This window comes from Grammomys surdaster, unplaced genomic scaffold (assembly GCF_004785775.1).
Source record: "Grammomys surdaster isolate TR1022 unplaced genomic scaffold, NIH_TR_1.0 146, whole genome shotgun sequence".
Lineage (NCBI taxonomy): Eukaryota > Metazoa > Chordata > Mammalia > Rodentia > Muridae > Grammomys > Grammomys surdaster.
This window is the reverse complement of record NW_021604604.1, coordinates 4,549,015-4,564,854: the sequence shown is the minus strand read 5'-3', so window position 1 is coordinate 4,564,854 and position 15,840 is coordinate 4,549,015. Positions and strand designations below refer to the sequence as shown.

Below are 15,840 nucleotides of genomic sequence, written 5' to 3'. Positions count from 1 at the left end.
GCCTCTAGAAGTCCCCGCAGTCCTCTTTCGCATGAGGCCTTGGAGGTCGAGCGGCCATTTACTGCCCTCTGATTGCGCCGAGGACCAGGTTAGCTCATAAAGCCTTTCACACTCAACAATGGGGATTTTCTCAACAATTAACAAGAAACAACATAATAAAGCCATTTACAAAGACCTTGCTATTTACTATAAATTAGGCACTCTTTAAGAGACCAGTGCGTAATTTCACACACTTTACAACTGGGGCTGCATTTTAAACACCCGGGAAAACAAGCTTGTTGCACTTTCCTGTGACCTATACGCGGAGCACCTCTGTTTCCCCTCTTCCCCAGTAGCAGCTTTGTTTGCATTGCTGCACTCCAACCTCCCAGCCGAGGGTGGTTTTCCAGGTCACTGTCTCACGTTTCCCGTTTCCAGGTCATCATTCCACTTGCAGATGCACTGAACGAAGTTCCAAGGGATGGGAACCACGGAGCCAAAGCAAGCAGGCCTTGCCTCAGGTTACTCCCACGCGAGGAGTTGCACCGGGCCTGACTAGCGCGCTCCCTCCCCACACGCTAGGCCTCTGCTCCTGAGCCTCTTTCCAGGAGGAGATCGCAGCCATGCTGGCCCAGTCCCTTTGCCACTTGCCTTTCACAAGCGCATTTTAGAGGCCCCGGAATCCGCTAAGCAAAGCAAAGAGCTGGGTCCCATTTGCCTGGGGAGGAGGAATGAGACCTGGGCAAGAAGGTGAGAAATACAAGACGGCAAGGATGGGCAGGGATGGGCGATGACTTCAGGACACACAAAAGAAGTGCAACCTGAGGGGAAGCAGTCCAGTCTCTGATGGGGAGAAGACCCTAGGTGGCCGACGCGCCTAGCTGCCCTCTGCTCTCGGCCTTATGGCCGCTTGGACTGGAGGCTGCGCAGGACGAGCTGAGGTGCAGGCTCTTCTGCCTGGAGGAGCGAAATCGTCACAGGATCAGAGGAGAGCAAGATCTGGGCGGGAAAAAAAAAAGTCACAAAGAAATTTGTTTGCCACCATGCAAAATGGCGGCACTTAAACATCTATTTGGTGATGATGGTAGCCTTGGTCGAAGAACCCAGGGATGCTCTGGGTCAGTGAAGAGCCCAGAGCTCGGTGGCTGCGGAAAGCAACCCTGGAAAGCCCCCTCAGCCCTTTGCCTGCAGCCTTTGGTCGGCTCCATAGTCCCTGGTCTTCTCTCCCAGACCGGTAGGCCTGAAGCCCGCGCCAGCAGCCCCTGGCCACTGACCCCTGTTTACAAACACAGCCTGGGGGCGGGGTGGGGCCGGCCTGAGCGCGGGCTTGAGGGCTGGAAGGGAGGCTGTGCTCAGCCGAGGACGCCACCAGCAGAGAAGAACCAGGAGTTGGTGCGGGAGAGCGGGCCCGGCAGCTGGAAAGGACTGAAGGCCTTGTTTTTGAAACTGTCAATTCCCTCAACCCCTATTGTGAGGGCTTCATGCAAAACATCTCAGGCCTTTTAAAGTAGAAGCTTGTGAGGCCTCCACAGTTTGAAAAGGAGCTAGAGTAGCAGGGGCCTAGGGCATGGGCAAAGACTGATAGCTGCCTCCCCCTTCCTCTTCTCTGTTTTTTAAAGCAAAAGAGGGCCTGCCAAACAGGTAAAATGCGGCCCTCCCCCACCTCCTGGATAGGCCTTGCGTACCCAACCCCCAGGCTAGTTTGCAGAATGCCCTTTGGCCTAGGGAGCAAACCATAACCCAAGCCAGAGGGAAGGTAGTTGTTCCTCACAGGGAAAAGGAGAATCCCAGGGCTAACAGAGGTGACAGGGAGGACTCCTGAAAGTAGATCCTTGCCAATTTACTGAGTTTAGCTGATAGGAAGCCTTGATTTTTTTTTTTTTCCTCCTTCCTATTTTGGCCCTGGGAAATCCCTCCCTCCATATAATCCTTTTCAGCAGGAAGATGTTTTCAAGGTGAAGCAAAAGTCACCTTTCTTTCTTCCTTTCTTTCTTTTCTTTCTTATAGGTGCTGATGTTTTATTGTTTTTTTTTTTTTAAGAAAAATTTCACCGTGGAGTATTTTTGTTTTCTTTGAAAGAAAAACAATGCTTTTGAAGAATTACTTTCACCTACATGTTTTCCTGTGTGCAAACAAAACTCCCATTCTCATAATCAGTAGAAATTTTCAGCCTAATTCTTGTTAGCTAAGAACTCTGAGGAATTTCTAGACCATTGAAAGTCACCCAGACACAAATAAGATAAAAATCCACACACCAGCCCATCTAGTTTGTGTTATTGCTGTTTTGTGGGGGCTCCTTGTTGTTGGTTTCCAAATAAACAACCATTATTGAGATTACTCCACTGTAATCAAGTAAGGCAATAGAAAGGAACACCCATTCTAAAAAGTAAATAGTTAGGGGGTAGGGGGAAAGCTGTATTTTCTATAAAGGCAGATAACCTGACTGGGGAAGAAAGTACACACTTCTCTTTAAAAAATAATTAAATCTTCACTTCACAGGCGTAACAGAAAATTACCAGGAATAAGTTTGCTTCACCAAAAAGGCAGAGAAAGGGATTTCTCTTTACACTTCCCCCATGTCTGTTGAGATAATTTAGACACAAGAATCACTGGCCCTAGAGCCTGATAGGATTTAAAAGAACAAACCTATTCCCTGAAAACATTTAAATGTAAAAATTCAACCTGTCAATGGAGGTAACTTTTGTTTTTCTCTCAGTAAGGCTTAACTTTTGAACAAATGTGACATTTATAGCAGCTGAGAAAGACCTAGAAATTGTCTTTAATCATAAAACAACCCAAATAAAAATAAACTGTTCTGGGACTAATTCCCACAGCAGGATGGGAAACCAGCTGAGGGCTACTAGGAATTGAAAGAATACCTTATATTTGCACACTAAGACTTACTATGTGGTGCTCTTTACTGACAGAAACCCCCAACTCAGGGTTTGCGGTGGCTGATGTCTTACAGGAATACTGTGGGATAAAATTTATGTTGACTACTCAACATCTTCCCTCCTGATGGTACCACTCTGGCATGCCTAGGCCCCCATTCTGCTCATTAGCAGCTCCTAGAAGCTGAACCTATTGATACTCTGAGGATTGGGGACCAAATGTCCAAGCTGGAGCCTCATATTTTGTCCAAAATTCTATGGGATATTTGTCTTAATTTGTGTTCATTCCATTTTATAGACTTCCACACTCAAGATCTGTAGACTTAAAACAGATTCTTAGTTTATAACTTGGTAACAGTCTGTAGCCACTATGGAAAGTCCTAGTCTAAATGCAGTAGTCTCTGTCCTTGAACTTTCTCATCTTGTCACTAATTAAAGAATGGAAATTACAGACTTCCCCTATGTGGGTGTCATACTTTTTACAGAATGTATTGCTTTTGTTTTTTGTTTTGTTTTTTCTATATAAAGACAACTCACTGTCTTAAATTCTGCATTGCCTTCCAAAGAGAAAAGGACTCAAGTTCAGAAGCCAGTTGTTCAGATTTCTGGGACTTTTCACTGAGACTATGGACTAGTCTTTGGAAATATATACAAACATGAATTCAAGAATAACATCCCCCAATTTTTGCTTTGACCATATCTATGATTCCAATTTAAAAAAAAAATCCAGTGAGCCTACATCTGGCAACATTCAAGAAGGAAAGGAAGGGAAGCAGTTCAAAGCATCTGTTCACTCCATCCAAATGTATTTGGATGCAGGTATTCTCAGCCTCTGTCCTTTACAACAGGAGGAAAACCACAGATCATACACAGCAATTAGGTCTGAGACCATCCAGAACTATCTGAAACATTTATAGACAAAAGGAAAATTTCAAAGGGGGCAGGAATTAAAAGGTTAAGGTAAATAAATAGCTGAATTTCCATGAGAAATAATGATTTAAATTCACACAGTAAACATTTCATTGGTGTTTTGTTTTGCTTTGTGATTTATGGTCTGTAGATGCAACCTCTTAGACTAAAGATAACAAGGATCTAAGATACATAATTTGGTGACCCAAGAATTACTAGATTCAACTTTCATTAAAATAACAACTGATCTTTGCTTTACTTTCTTAAATATGAAACTTTTAGTAGTTTGTCTGTAACAAGTTTGAAAAGTTTTTCTGTTCTTTGAGAGGAGATCTGCCAGTGTTATGCCCAGAACCTGATTGGTCTCATCACAAAGTATCACCACAAAACACTGTACCCAATAAATGCATTTCTTTCAGGCAAAAACATTACAAGTGAAAATGTCAACAAAGCCATTCATTCTTGTTAACCCTTCTTCAATCTGGAATAAGTAGAAATGTATGGAACCAGGAATTTTAAACAGTGTTTTTAATTGAAAATAAAGCTAAAGCATGCTTTTCAACAGTGCAAATTTCCATCATTTTGATTTACTGCCCTCATCTTTACAACACAGTGCACCAGCATGGCCTTACCAAGGGGTAGACCATTTGCATGTGGAACTACTTTGATTTTAAGTGCAAATATAGATAGTCACCTCTGATTGTCACTTGCAGTAGAAACTCTCCTGTTCTATACACAGGATGGCCTGAAACAGAAGTTTAGAGAGATGCAGAAAAAAGCATAAGGTAATAAAATCCAAGTGCCTGAGTTCTGATACCAAAAAGCCCTGAAATTAGTTATTTTTCACTTGGGGTGTTATGACTCTTTCTTGGTTGTTATTTACTGCTTGGTCACTATGATGAGTTAGACCATTAAACATCCTGCTATTAGGAGAAATGTTTTAATTGTTTTGAAAGCTTGAAGAGTTATCTTCAGATCAGAAGATAAGCAGGAGCAGAGTAAGAGTCATCCTATTTTAAATGTTTGGGTGAGAACACAGAAGGGACTTTTCCAATTGCAAGGAGTGACTGTAAAGGTTTAAAAAAAAAAAGCACATCCTTAAAAAAAACATATTTCTTTTACTTCTCACACAAGAGGCAGCTTTTAAATCAGCATCCAATCAGGACTCATACCCCAATCTTTCCATTTAAAAAAAAAAAAAAAAAGAAAAGTTAAGTGCAACTACTCTTGGAAAGGGAATGAGGGTTTAAAAAAAGACACCCCACAAATAAGAGCTCCAGAAAATTACATTTGGGCTCACAGAAACTTCCTGTTACCTCATTGTGTAACATGTAACCTAACAAACTTTCACTGAATACCAGTTACACTTTCAGGTCTGAAATCTAGTGCATAAACTTAATGGCTCATTGTAATATTTATTATTCAACCTTTTGACATTTATTTGTAGCAGTTGAATTGAGGTACCGGTGCATTATTAGCATTGAAACAGTAAAGTGTTCCAGCTCTACCATAATAACTGAGCTTTACTTGAGTCTTTAGCCTGAAGTAGTCTGTGGTATGTAAACCAACCCTTCTCCCACCCCGCCCCCACCCTAAAAAAAAAAAAAAAACCCGCAATGGGAAAAAAAAAAGTAATCCGATTTCTGTCTTCAAAATGCGATAAACCAGGACTCCAAAAGGGGTGTAACACCATTAATGGACTTGGTACAAGCCATCCTGTACAGTTTACAACAAAAGGAAGGTAACATGGTACAAGAAAATATCTTCCAAAACATTTTTTATGAATTAAATTTCCTGAATTTGTGACTAGGTGGAAGAGGTATTGCAGGACCGCCCAGCTGCCATTTCCATATAGGATGGGCCTTGTGAGGAGGTTGGGAATCCTTAGTGGTGTTTAAGGAGTACGCTGGCCACAAATCCCCATCTTTCCCAATAATGAGTGAAGGTGGACAAGGAAAATTTGCCATGAAATTAAATGGCCTTTTCACTGCTGATGCTACATTGCTGGCTACCTTTTTGCGTCTGTTTAAAACTGTAAAGTCATCCAGTGTTCCTTCATGTGTCTCAGTTTTACCTGTAGGACGAGGGCTTCTAGCTGATTTCAAATTTGGTTTGACTGGAGGTGTCTGAAGGACTGGTCGTTTGCCCAGTACTAGTGTCCGGTAATTTTTTCTCACCCTGGCACCAAATTTATATTCCCCATCCTCAGGTTTTGGAGATCCTAAAGTGCATGAAAGGCCCTGACTCTGAGCCAGTGGATTTAAGGAAGGCGTTTCTTTCTCAGGGCATGCAAAACCTTCCTTGGCTGTGGGTAACAAGGTGTCCTCCTCTTTCTTCTCAGTGAGACTGTAAAACTCACCCTCTGTATCATTGCACTCCCGCTTGAGCTGATTTGTAATAAGATCAGGTTCATATTCTTCATTAGCAGTACTGTCTTCTACTTTGATTTTAATATTGTGCAGAAATGGCAGTGTCTTGTTGCCTGTGTCAGTGCAGAGACTCTCAGCTTTAGTTGTTGCTGCTGCTGCTGTTGCTGCATTCACTCCAGGATCGGTTTGAGGAGAGGGCAAATCCGTAGCAAATTCAGGACAATGAGGGATTTTGGAATCTTTTCCTGAATTTGCTGCTGTTCCACAAGAATCATTATTCAAGAACCTAGCAGCTATTGTGCTGTTTTCTGCACAGTGTGTAGTAGGAGTTGCTTGTAGGCATTTCCTAACCTCTCGTAGTATTCTTTGTTGTGGAAATACATTGTTTGTCTTTGGGCTAGGTGAAGAGGCCCCCTCTGCCAGGCAGTTAATTGTCAGGTCAGTTCTCTTTACAGTACTGGAAATTTCAGAGTGTGGGAATGTAATCTCAGATACCCTATCGTTTCTTATCTCTGGGAAACAACTCCCCATGCTGGCCGGGCAGTACACCGGAGCCCCTTTGGGAGCCCAGCTCTGCAGATTCCACTCCTCTGGCGACTCCGCTTTGACACTACTCTTGAGGTCGGGAAGTCGGCCGGCATCCTCGAAAGCAGCGGGTTTGGTTGCAGCGGCGGCGGAGGCCAGATGGTACAAGAAGTTGGCCTGTGCCTGCACGCTGGGAGGCTTGCAGAAGCTGGTGCGCCTGAAACGGATGCTCTGCACTGACACTTGGCTGGACCCGGAGCTGGAGTCTGACTCGGTGGACGAGTCCTCCTCCTCGGAGCTGATTTCACTGGAATCCGAGGCCCCGCTGCCCCCCTCTTCCTCCTCCTCTTCTTCCTCCTCTTCTCCTTCCTCCTCCTCTTCCTCTGAGGACACCGAGTTGCTGGAGCTGGACAAACTGGAGCCAAAATCCGAGTCATTGGCTGCATGGTCGGAGTAGGAGCTGGACTCGGAGTCGCTGCTACAACTCTCGGGAAAGCTTCCTAGATGGGGCTGCGGCCGGTGGTGGTGAGGAGGGTGGTGATTCGGCGTTGGCTGCTGGGCCCGGTGGTGGTGGTGATGGTGATGGTGGTGATGGTGATGGTGGTGGTGGGGAGGCGGGCAGAAGCTGTTGACCAGATGAAACCTCTCCAAGCAAGTGGCACCGGCGGCCGCCGCCGCCGCCGCCGCCGCCGCTGCCGCCGCCGCCGCCGCCTTGGCTTTGTAGGACCTGGGCAACAGCAGCAGGCGCCGGGCGCCGGCGTGGGGCGCGAGCAGGCAGTTCTTGGCGCCCCCGCGCTTGCGCTTGCAGCGGTAGGTCAGGCTCACCGGGCCTCCCGCGCCGGTCGCCGCCTTGGGCTGGGGCCCGGCCGCCTGGTAGTAGGCGGCGGCGGCGGCGGCGGCAGCAGCGGCGGCGGCGGCGGCGGCGGCGGCTGCAGCCGGGTGCTTGCTGCACAGCAGGCTCCGAAAATAAGCGGGGTCCGAGTGGAAGGCGACGTAATTTCCCTGGAGCGGGGCAGTTTCATAGTTTAAAGAGGGTTTGCAAGGCGAGCGAACGATCTCCGGGTAGTGCGAGCCCGGGTATTTGCTAAAAATCTGAGGTAGATGGGCGGCGGGGCGCGCGGCGGCGGCGCCCGGACGCTGGGACTGCGCGCTGATTGGCAGGGGCCGCGCGGCTCCGCTCAGGCCCCGCCAAAGTTGGTGCTTGTCCTTCCAAAAAGCCGGGCGGGGGCTGGCGGCGGCGGCGCGCTCTGGCGGCGGCGCCTTTGTGGCCAGGGCCCGACCGACCCTCCTCCGCTTGGTCTTGAGCACACGCTCGGTTTTGCAGGAGGTGTAGAGCGCTTCTACGTCTTCCCGGGAGATGAGCGTGCATTTGGCCGCGTGGAAGGCGATACTGTTGATTGCTTTGAGTTTCCGCAACTCCTCCAGATCGCAGTGGTGCTTTTTCACTTTCAGATGATCCATGCGCTTGTGCACGGTCGTCCTCGGGATGTTTTTCAGCAGATCTGTGAAGACTTGGGAGAGAGCAAACATTTGCTTTCCTTTAATGATGAGGTAGCCGAGCCTCACGCCATCCACCTCTTCGAAACCTGACTTCAGGTCTCCCATCTCGGGTTCTAAATGATCCCCACCATTTGCAGTAAATATATACGTGACGCATACATACACATGTATGTATGTTAATCCTCCGCCAGATGCTGCGTGTGTCTCAAGGCATCCTGCTAATAAAATAACAAAGACTGTTATTCCCGGCGAAGGGAGTGCCAAACTCTAGGCGAATTACTGGGGGGGAGAAAAACCCCATGAAATTACACTGACTTGATTCTCGCTTTTTTTTTGGTTTTCGTTTTTTTAAAAAAGAGGGAAAAGACCATCCGGTTTCAGATCTGCCAGTGTGTTGGTCTGAGTCCTCGATGCGGATCAGTACCTGGGCCCCGCTACTCCTTCCTTCTCCATTGGAGCACTATGATAATGGAATGTGAAGGGAGAAAGAGAAAAGAAATGCAGCTGCTATTCCCGCCGCTGCTTTAGCTACAAATAAAATGACAGAGCGAAGTGAGCTCGTCCGGAGACACCTTCATCAATTAATTCCCCTAAAGCCAACGCTGATTGGACACTCCTGACAGGTGATGCAATAAAAATTGATATTCCACCCCTTCCCCCCAAAATCTCCTACTAATTAGCATACCCTTATACTGCCACCTCCCCTCCCAAAGTAAATAATACAGCCGGTATATAAATCTTTCCATTAAACTATCGGAGCTCAGAAACAGCCTGACTCACAGACTTCATCAGAAGCAGTGTATGTACGCAAAAAAAAAAAAAAAAAAAAAAAAGGCACCGTATATTCCCCTTTAAAGAAATACTGCCTATTTTTGCTTTATTTGCATTTTACCGATACAGCTATTATCGTTTCAAAGGAAAGCATTTAAAAAACATTATCAAGCTCAAATAGATATACCCCACCCCCTTTTTCTTTGGAAAATGAAGCTTAAGGGAAAACGTGCCAGAATAGCCTGGTATTTCCCTTCAGGGAGTGGAGAAGGAGACTGGCTGGGAGCTCCAAAGTTAAACCCCGAGGTGACCCACCCCAGTATGGACTTACGTTGGCAATTTCTCTCGAGTCCCCCCACCCCCCCAATGCCCTTTTACAACCAGAAACAAAGTTATTTGACCAAGAAAGCAGTTCGAGGCTCCACCTCAGGAACATGTAACAATTCAACTGGATTTCGCTTCTTTGCTGAGGAGTGGGGCAGGGAGAAGGTAGTTTCTCGTCAGGCCCATAACAAAGCGCAGATAAGCCAGAAATGAATACACTTTTCACGATTAACCAGCCTGGAGTAGAGGTGAGGTCATTGTAGAGTGTCCAGGACAGGCTTTAGCCAGGGTCCCGTGCACAGGTCAGATTTCCAGGGATACGTCCTTCTGCAGCAAAGGGAAGAAAATGGAAGGCTCCCCAAGGTGCTTCTAGAAGTTTTACATAAAAACAATGAAAAGAAAGTGCTGATGTATGGTGCAGACCATTTCAGTGGTTGGTGATGGTTTGGCTGGTAGTTTAGATGAATCTTCCTCATCTTCCATTTTCCCCCTGTGAAAGCCAGGCATGTTTTAACAAAATCACTTTGGATGAATATCAGTCTGGTTTAACCTCTTCTTAGTCATTAACAAGGTTTGCTGTCGTTTTCAGGGATATCCAAAATATTGCCAAGTGAGAGGAAGGGTCTTTCGACTTGCATTTGCAGGATCTCACATAAGTGGTTGGCTGCTTTGCCAAATTCGGCAAAATCTTCTCCCGTGTTTGTAACTACAGCATAAATGCAGCCCAAGCATCTACATATTTCCTCCTTTCTCCTAAAATAGACACATCTGTGAGGTTAAAGAATGAACGGATATTTCTGAACTTGTAAGAAAAAAATGCACAATAATTTCTTTCTTCATATTCAAAAGTTCCAGTTTCCCCTGCTGAGATCTGACCATCAGGAGCAGGTATGACTCAAAAAAGAAGAAGAAAAGGAAAAAAGAAAAAAATCTTAAAAAAAAAACCCAAACAAACAGAAATCAGACATACAAAAAGGTAGTTTGCTTGACAAGACGAAGTCTCTCGGCCATGGCTGCCCACCCCCACCCTCATCTTCCTTGTAATTTTCCCAGGAATTTTGAAGAGATTGGGAATTTCAAGAAGTACATCCGGAAATTAAGGAAGTCTATTTAAGAGAGTCTGTAACTCAGGAGGTTGGGATTTGAAAAGTCAGCCCTGGACTACTGTTGCTCTCAGCAGAGATGTAATCGCCGCTCTTCAACTTAATCAATGCGTGTACAAACCGCGATGTCTAGTTCTTGCCTTTGAAATCTAAGGCTAGCATTTCCATCCAAGAAATCAGAGCTACAGCAAATTACATTTTTGTCCCTTGAATGAGAGAAGGATCATTGAATGGATCTCGTGATATTTCAGGCTTTAAACGTAACCGAGAGGCAGCAATGAACAATGCCTCGTCACAGCTAAGACCATCCACCGACTGGGCTTCCTTTGCATCTGCTTCTACCACACCGAGTTTTTCTCTTTCACTTTCACAGGGAGACCAAATGTACAAGCTTTAAGCAGAAATCGAAGTTTCCTGGAAAAGCAAATGCTGGTGTTTGTTGTTTTTAAAGTCGAATGACCAGAGCCTTTCTATTGCCAACGTCAGTGTTTTAAAATTCCTCTGATGCACTTATATAGTGCCAGCCCTCTCCATCCCACCCACTCCCGCCCATTCCCCTCCTCCAGCTATAAGATTTAGATTAAAGAGACAAACAGCTAAGAAATAGTAAACTTAAAGAAAAAAATGTATGTGTGGGGGCTCTAAGAAGACATTTAAAAGGTTGGCTTACAGCATCTTTTTTTGGGGGGGAGGGGGGGCAGGTACTTTTAGTTGTTCCTGTTTCTTGTTTAGATCCACCCCCACCTCTTAGGTCCCATGCACGTGGGAGCATGCTTTAGTAAACAGTTCAAATTTACCTTCCTGTCCCTTCTCTCTACCTTTTAAAACTGGAAATATAGATGCTTCTGGAAATTAGTACAATATTGAGTATTATTTAAACTGAAGGTATAATCTGTGGGATCAGTTTTTAAAAAGGTAAAGAACCAGGGATTTGGGAGATGTGTCTCTATGTACTTCTTAGAAAGTGTCTGTACATAGAGATGAACCTTTACATTTATACATCTTAAATACTCACATTACACATCTGGCTTTTTGTCCAATACATTCTTTTGTTCCTGTAACTTCCCCCATCCTCGTGTGTGTTAAGGCTCCAGCACTGGTGTTTGTGTACACACACACACACACACACACACACACACAGAATGTGACAGACAGCTTTCTTATGGCCATCAGCACACGTTGCATATCCGGGGTCTTCTCCAGGCACATTGGGGGTCGATCCCGATAAAAAGACCCAGCAGAGGCCCCTGAGCGCTCACACATGAAAGGCAGGGGACTTTAAGATGGATTTGCATGCACACCGGGGATTTCGATCAATAGCTACCAACATTTATGGCTTAGATTATTAATGCGAAAGCTGGCCAAAAGAATAGGGATGAAAAATTAAAGGTATCTGTTATCAATTATGCTTAAAGTTATGCAATAATTTACTTAGTTTGCCTGGATGTGCAGATCCAGATGTATGAAGTACTATTCTTCAAAAGCCAGGGGGTTTCTTTGATAAATTTGTTGACCATGTCAGCTGCCTCTGCAATCAAAGATGAACCCAATTCTGATGATGAACTGTATTCAAATTCTTTTTAAGAAAGGATATATCAACTTCTATGTTTCTCAAACATATGTACATATGTGGGAGATATGCTCAAATGAACATGTACATACATACATGCACACACACATCTCTGTAAGTCTAGGGGATAATTGTGAATTTATCACAATGTGCAAGTGATACCTATTGAGTTTGTTAATGAAATGTGATCATTTACTCAGGTTGGAATACAAATTCTGCATTATCCTGAAAAGTATTTTAGCTTTGAAAACAAAGCTGCTTGCTGAAGAAAAACCCTCTGTAGCAGATACAGTTTCAAGTGTATTCTTAATGTCCACTTATTTCTACATTTATTGTAAAAAACAAATCAGCACTTTCAGTTTTTAAAGTGATGGACTGTGAAGATCTGAACATATTTGTCTTTACTTATCCCATATGAATGTGCTAAATCCACCTTCCGATGCTCTATTTTGATTTATTTTCACTGTATTTTATGTTTAAATACCATAGCAATTCAGTCTGACCTCTTTCCTCTGGAGCGAAGTAATGCACAAGGCATTCACAGTCTTTTAAATGCTTAGCTGGGAAATGCAACAGCAATTTGCAGGAAGTAGTTTACTAATGGGGAAAGTTCCTTTGAAAATCTAAAGGAAAACCTAAGAGTACTTTTGCATTTCTACACTACTACTGTTATATAATTAAAGTATTGAAGGGCATTAAAATAATCCTTTTTCATCCAAGCTCTCACCCATACATACATAATTTAAATGAGGAACACACACACACACACACACACACACACACACACACACGCCACGACCACCACTGGCTAACTCCGCACCATGTACATTTGTTTTAGTGATTGCTGGCTACGTTTTGTTCAAAGTGAATTCTGACAAAAAAGAGGGAGGAATATCACAAAGGGCCCAACACTGTAGGCACAGTGGTTAGAAGAAAAGAGATCTCTTAAACTGTTAACTAAAGTCTAATAATGATGATAATAATAAGACAAAAATAATAAAGTCTCACATGGCTGAATAGGTTGAAGATATAGGACCATACAGTCTAAACAGCTCTTTAGCTAAGCTTATCTGACATCCCCTCTTCTCTCCTTTTGGGGAGGTGAAAAAGTCTAAGAGGAGAATAAAAATTAGCTAAAATGAGGAATAAACTATAACTTAGGAGATTTTCTTTAAACTCCTTTTTCTTCTTCTTCTTCTTTTTTAAATCCCATTCAAATATATCAGGCAAGTCTTCCAATAGGCCCATCCTTCTGTTCTTTAAAAAAAAATCCTGTCTTTAACAGAAGTTTGGGACACAGAGTATATGCCATGTTGTCTATTGACCCATAATCAGAATGCAGTGACCTTCTACCCTTTTTTTGCCCCCTGACCCATCTTGAATTCAATGCAGCCTTTATAAATTTGCAAATCCTTGGAGGTAAAGGGGTTTTGTGAGGCTTTGTTCTGAAAAAGCCCTAAGAGTGTGCTTTCTAAATTAGACAAAGGTAAAGCTGGAGACCTTAGTGGATGAGATTTTATGCAGGTGAGCACTAGGCAACTCTTCAGATATGAATATTCAATATTGTAAGCTAAACAACACATTTGTAAGCATAGGAGACAGGAGGTTACAGATTGCATTAAATTAGAGTGTGGTACAAATCACTTCCATGATGTAAGAAATGGCCAGGCCACAATCTTCCTGCTTTTCTCATCTCTGGGGCTGTGGGGACCCTAGTGACCAAGGAAAGAATGGGGGGGGGGTTCACAAGAGGAGGGAAGAAAGGTGGGGGGAGGAGTGAGACCTGATTTGAATCTGCAGCCACATTCCCTTATCTTTCCTGCTATCAGCCAGTTTAAAGGACACCATAATTATGGTGGTGATAAAACAATGCCTGCTTATGTGTGCTGAATAAATAAAGAATGTTTACAGCTTAAGAATCTTTTAATTCCAATTAAATGCTATCAAAGAAAAGCCATTTTTCCTCCTGCAACAGCCTTTCCCCCCAATTATCTTATTTTGTTGCAATATTTTCCTAAGAGACACAGGACCTTTCACAAGTGATGCTGAAACACAGGGGACACACTCATAGAATGTAGAGTTCATCTTCTCCTATTAAATAATACACAGATCACAAGAACCAACATCTATTTGGGTTACCCAAGTTTTTTTTATTTATTTTACATGAAGGCCAAATGCGGAGAAACAAGTGATTATACTAAGTGTTGAGGCCTACCTAGGGGTTGCTGAAGATACACTAAAATTTTGAGCACCCAGAAGGAGAGGAAGATAAGACTGAAGCACTGGGATGGTCCCTGGAAAGGGAATCCTCTGGTTCTGTTCCCTTGGCTTCAGCCCAAATCCTCCTGGGAACCCTGGAGCCAAGTGCTGTCTTCCACTTTTCAGCTACTGGGAACACACAGAAAACAAAATAAAACAAAACAAAATAAAACAAAACAAAAAAAAAACCCAGAAGGTAAAAAAAATCACAAGTTTGATTTTATGGATGTGTATCATTTCATATTCATGACATCAGCAAATCACATCCTGATCAGATTTAAATCTGGTTAGGAACTCTCATCTCCATCAGGATGGTCACTAAACACTACTAAGCAGAAAATTTGGCTTTTAATTTTGTGATTATAGAGTAAAAATAAAGTCTGTTAACCTAGAAAATCGTAGTTTTTCAAATCCTGAGAACAATTTCATACTAGTAAATTTCACACAAATGCTTCCTTGAAAGTTGTTCCACAACATTTTGATTCAAACTTTTGTCTCCTTCTTTTCTCTGTGGTAGTTTTGTTTGTTTTTAAAAACACGTGGCAAAGGACATATTATGGAAAATGCACTCATTCTGTTAAATGCCTATACAAATCTGCCCTTTACTCGGACTAAGTCATGCTCTGCTGAGCAGAAGCCGAACAACAACAAAAATATACTTTTCTTGAAGAAAGATTTTATTTTAAAGCAAATACTATTTGGTGAGGTGGTACAAAAATCAAATGAAAAAAAAAAACAACTTCAGGGTATTTCTAAGTTTTCTGGAGAGGTGCAGGCCCCTTCCCTTTTGAAAGTTTAGAGATCCAATACCCTCAATTCTACTGGCAGAATTAGGTGGACTTAGAAGGTCCTAAACGTGACCGATTCACTAAGGCGGGGGGCTACAGCATGCAGCAACGTGCTCGGCAACTTAATCCTACGCTAAAAGAGGGCAGAGAGCGAAAAAGAATGGAATACAAACTCTCCCGACATTCCTAGTTACTTTCAAGGTGGATTGTGTATTTTAAGGCTGATGGGAGCGTCTGGTTTTTGGAGGAAAAAGAAGAGAAGGTAAGTGTTTGTCCTTGTATCCACCAGTTCATAGAGAAACAATGAAAGAACAAAGGGAAGCACTTCCCCATCTGAACATTTTGTTTCTCCCTAGGTTTCAAGCGGAAAGGTTGCAATGGGATTCGCTTTACTCTATTTTAAGTCGTAGGTTGCTGGGGTTGTTGAACTAAGAATGAGAGAAAAGTTGAGATGCAATGTAAATAGGTAAATAATAAAGGCTTGTGGTGACGAATCTGCACTGCTGCCTGGCGCGGCAACTTGCAGAAGTTAGAAAATGCATGAAGACCCAGCCCAGGAAATAACCTTTGCATACTGGGTCTCGAACTCATTTTTTAAACAGCTTTTCTTGTTGTTTAAAGGAATCTCGGCACACAGATTGTGTAGTAGGTACTGTTCCATGGGAAGAGAGTGGTGTTCGATTTAGGTCTAAAGTTGATCGCTATCCTAAAATGAATATTTTAAAAAAAAGGGGATTCGATTATTATGCTACTGCTTGCTGATAGAAGAAATGGCAGCGGTGGCTGAGGAAGGAGAGGGATGGTATTTAAATATATTTGCTTTGGGGATACTCTGTTTATTGGCAAGTCTGC

The 15,840-nt window shown here is 43.5% G+C and overlaps 1 protein-coding gene across 1 annotated transcript; it reads right to left on the bottom strand.

Moving 5' to 3' along the window:
- Nucleotides 1-4,173: 4,173 nt before the first annotated feature.
- Nucleotides 4,174-8,286, bottom strand: Skida1 (SKI/DACH domain containing 1). The gene has a single exon (XM_028764932.1). It carries the CDS (start codon nt 8,276-8,278, stop codon nt 5,558-5,560), a length of 2,721 nt encoding a protein of 906 aa, XP_028620765.1. The 5' UTR covers nt 8,279-8,286; the 3' UTR covers nt 4,174-5,557.
- Nucleotides 8,287-15,840: the final 7,554 nt, after the last annotated feature.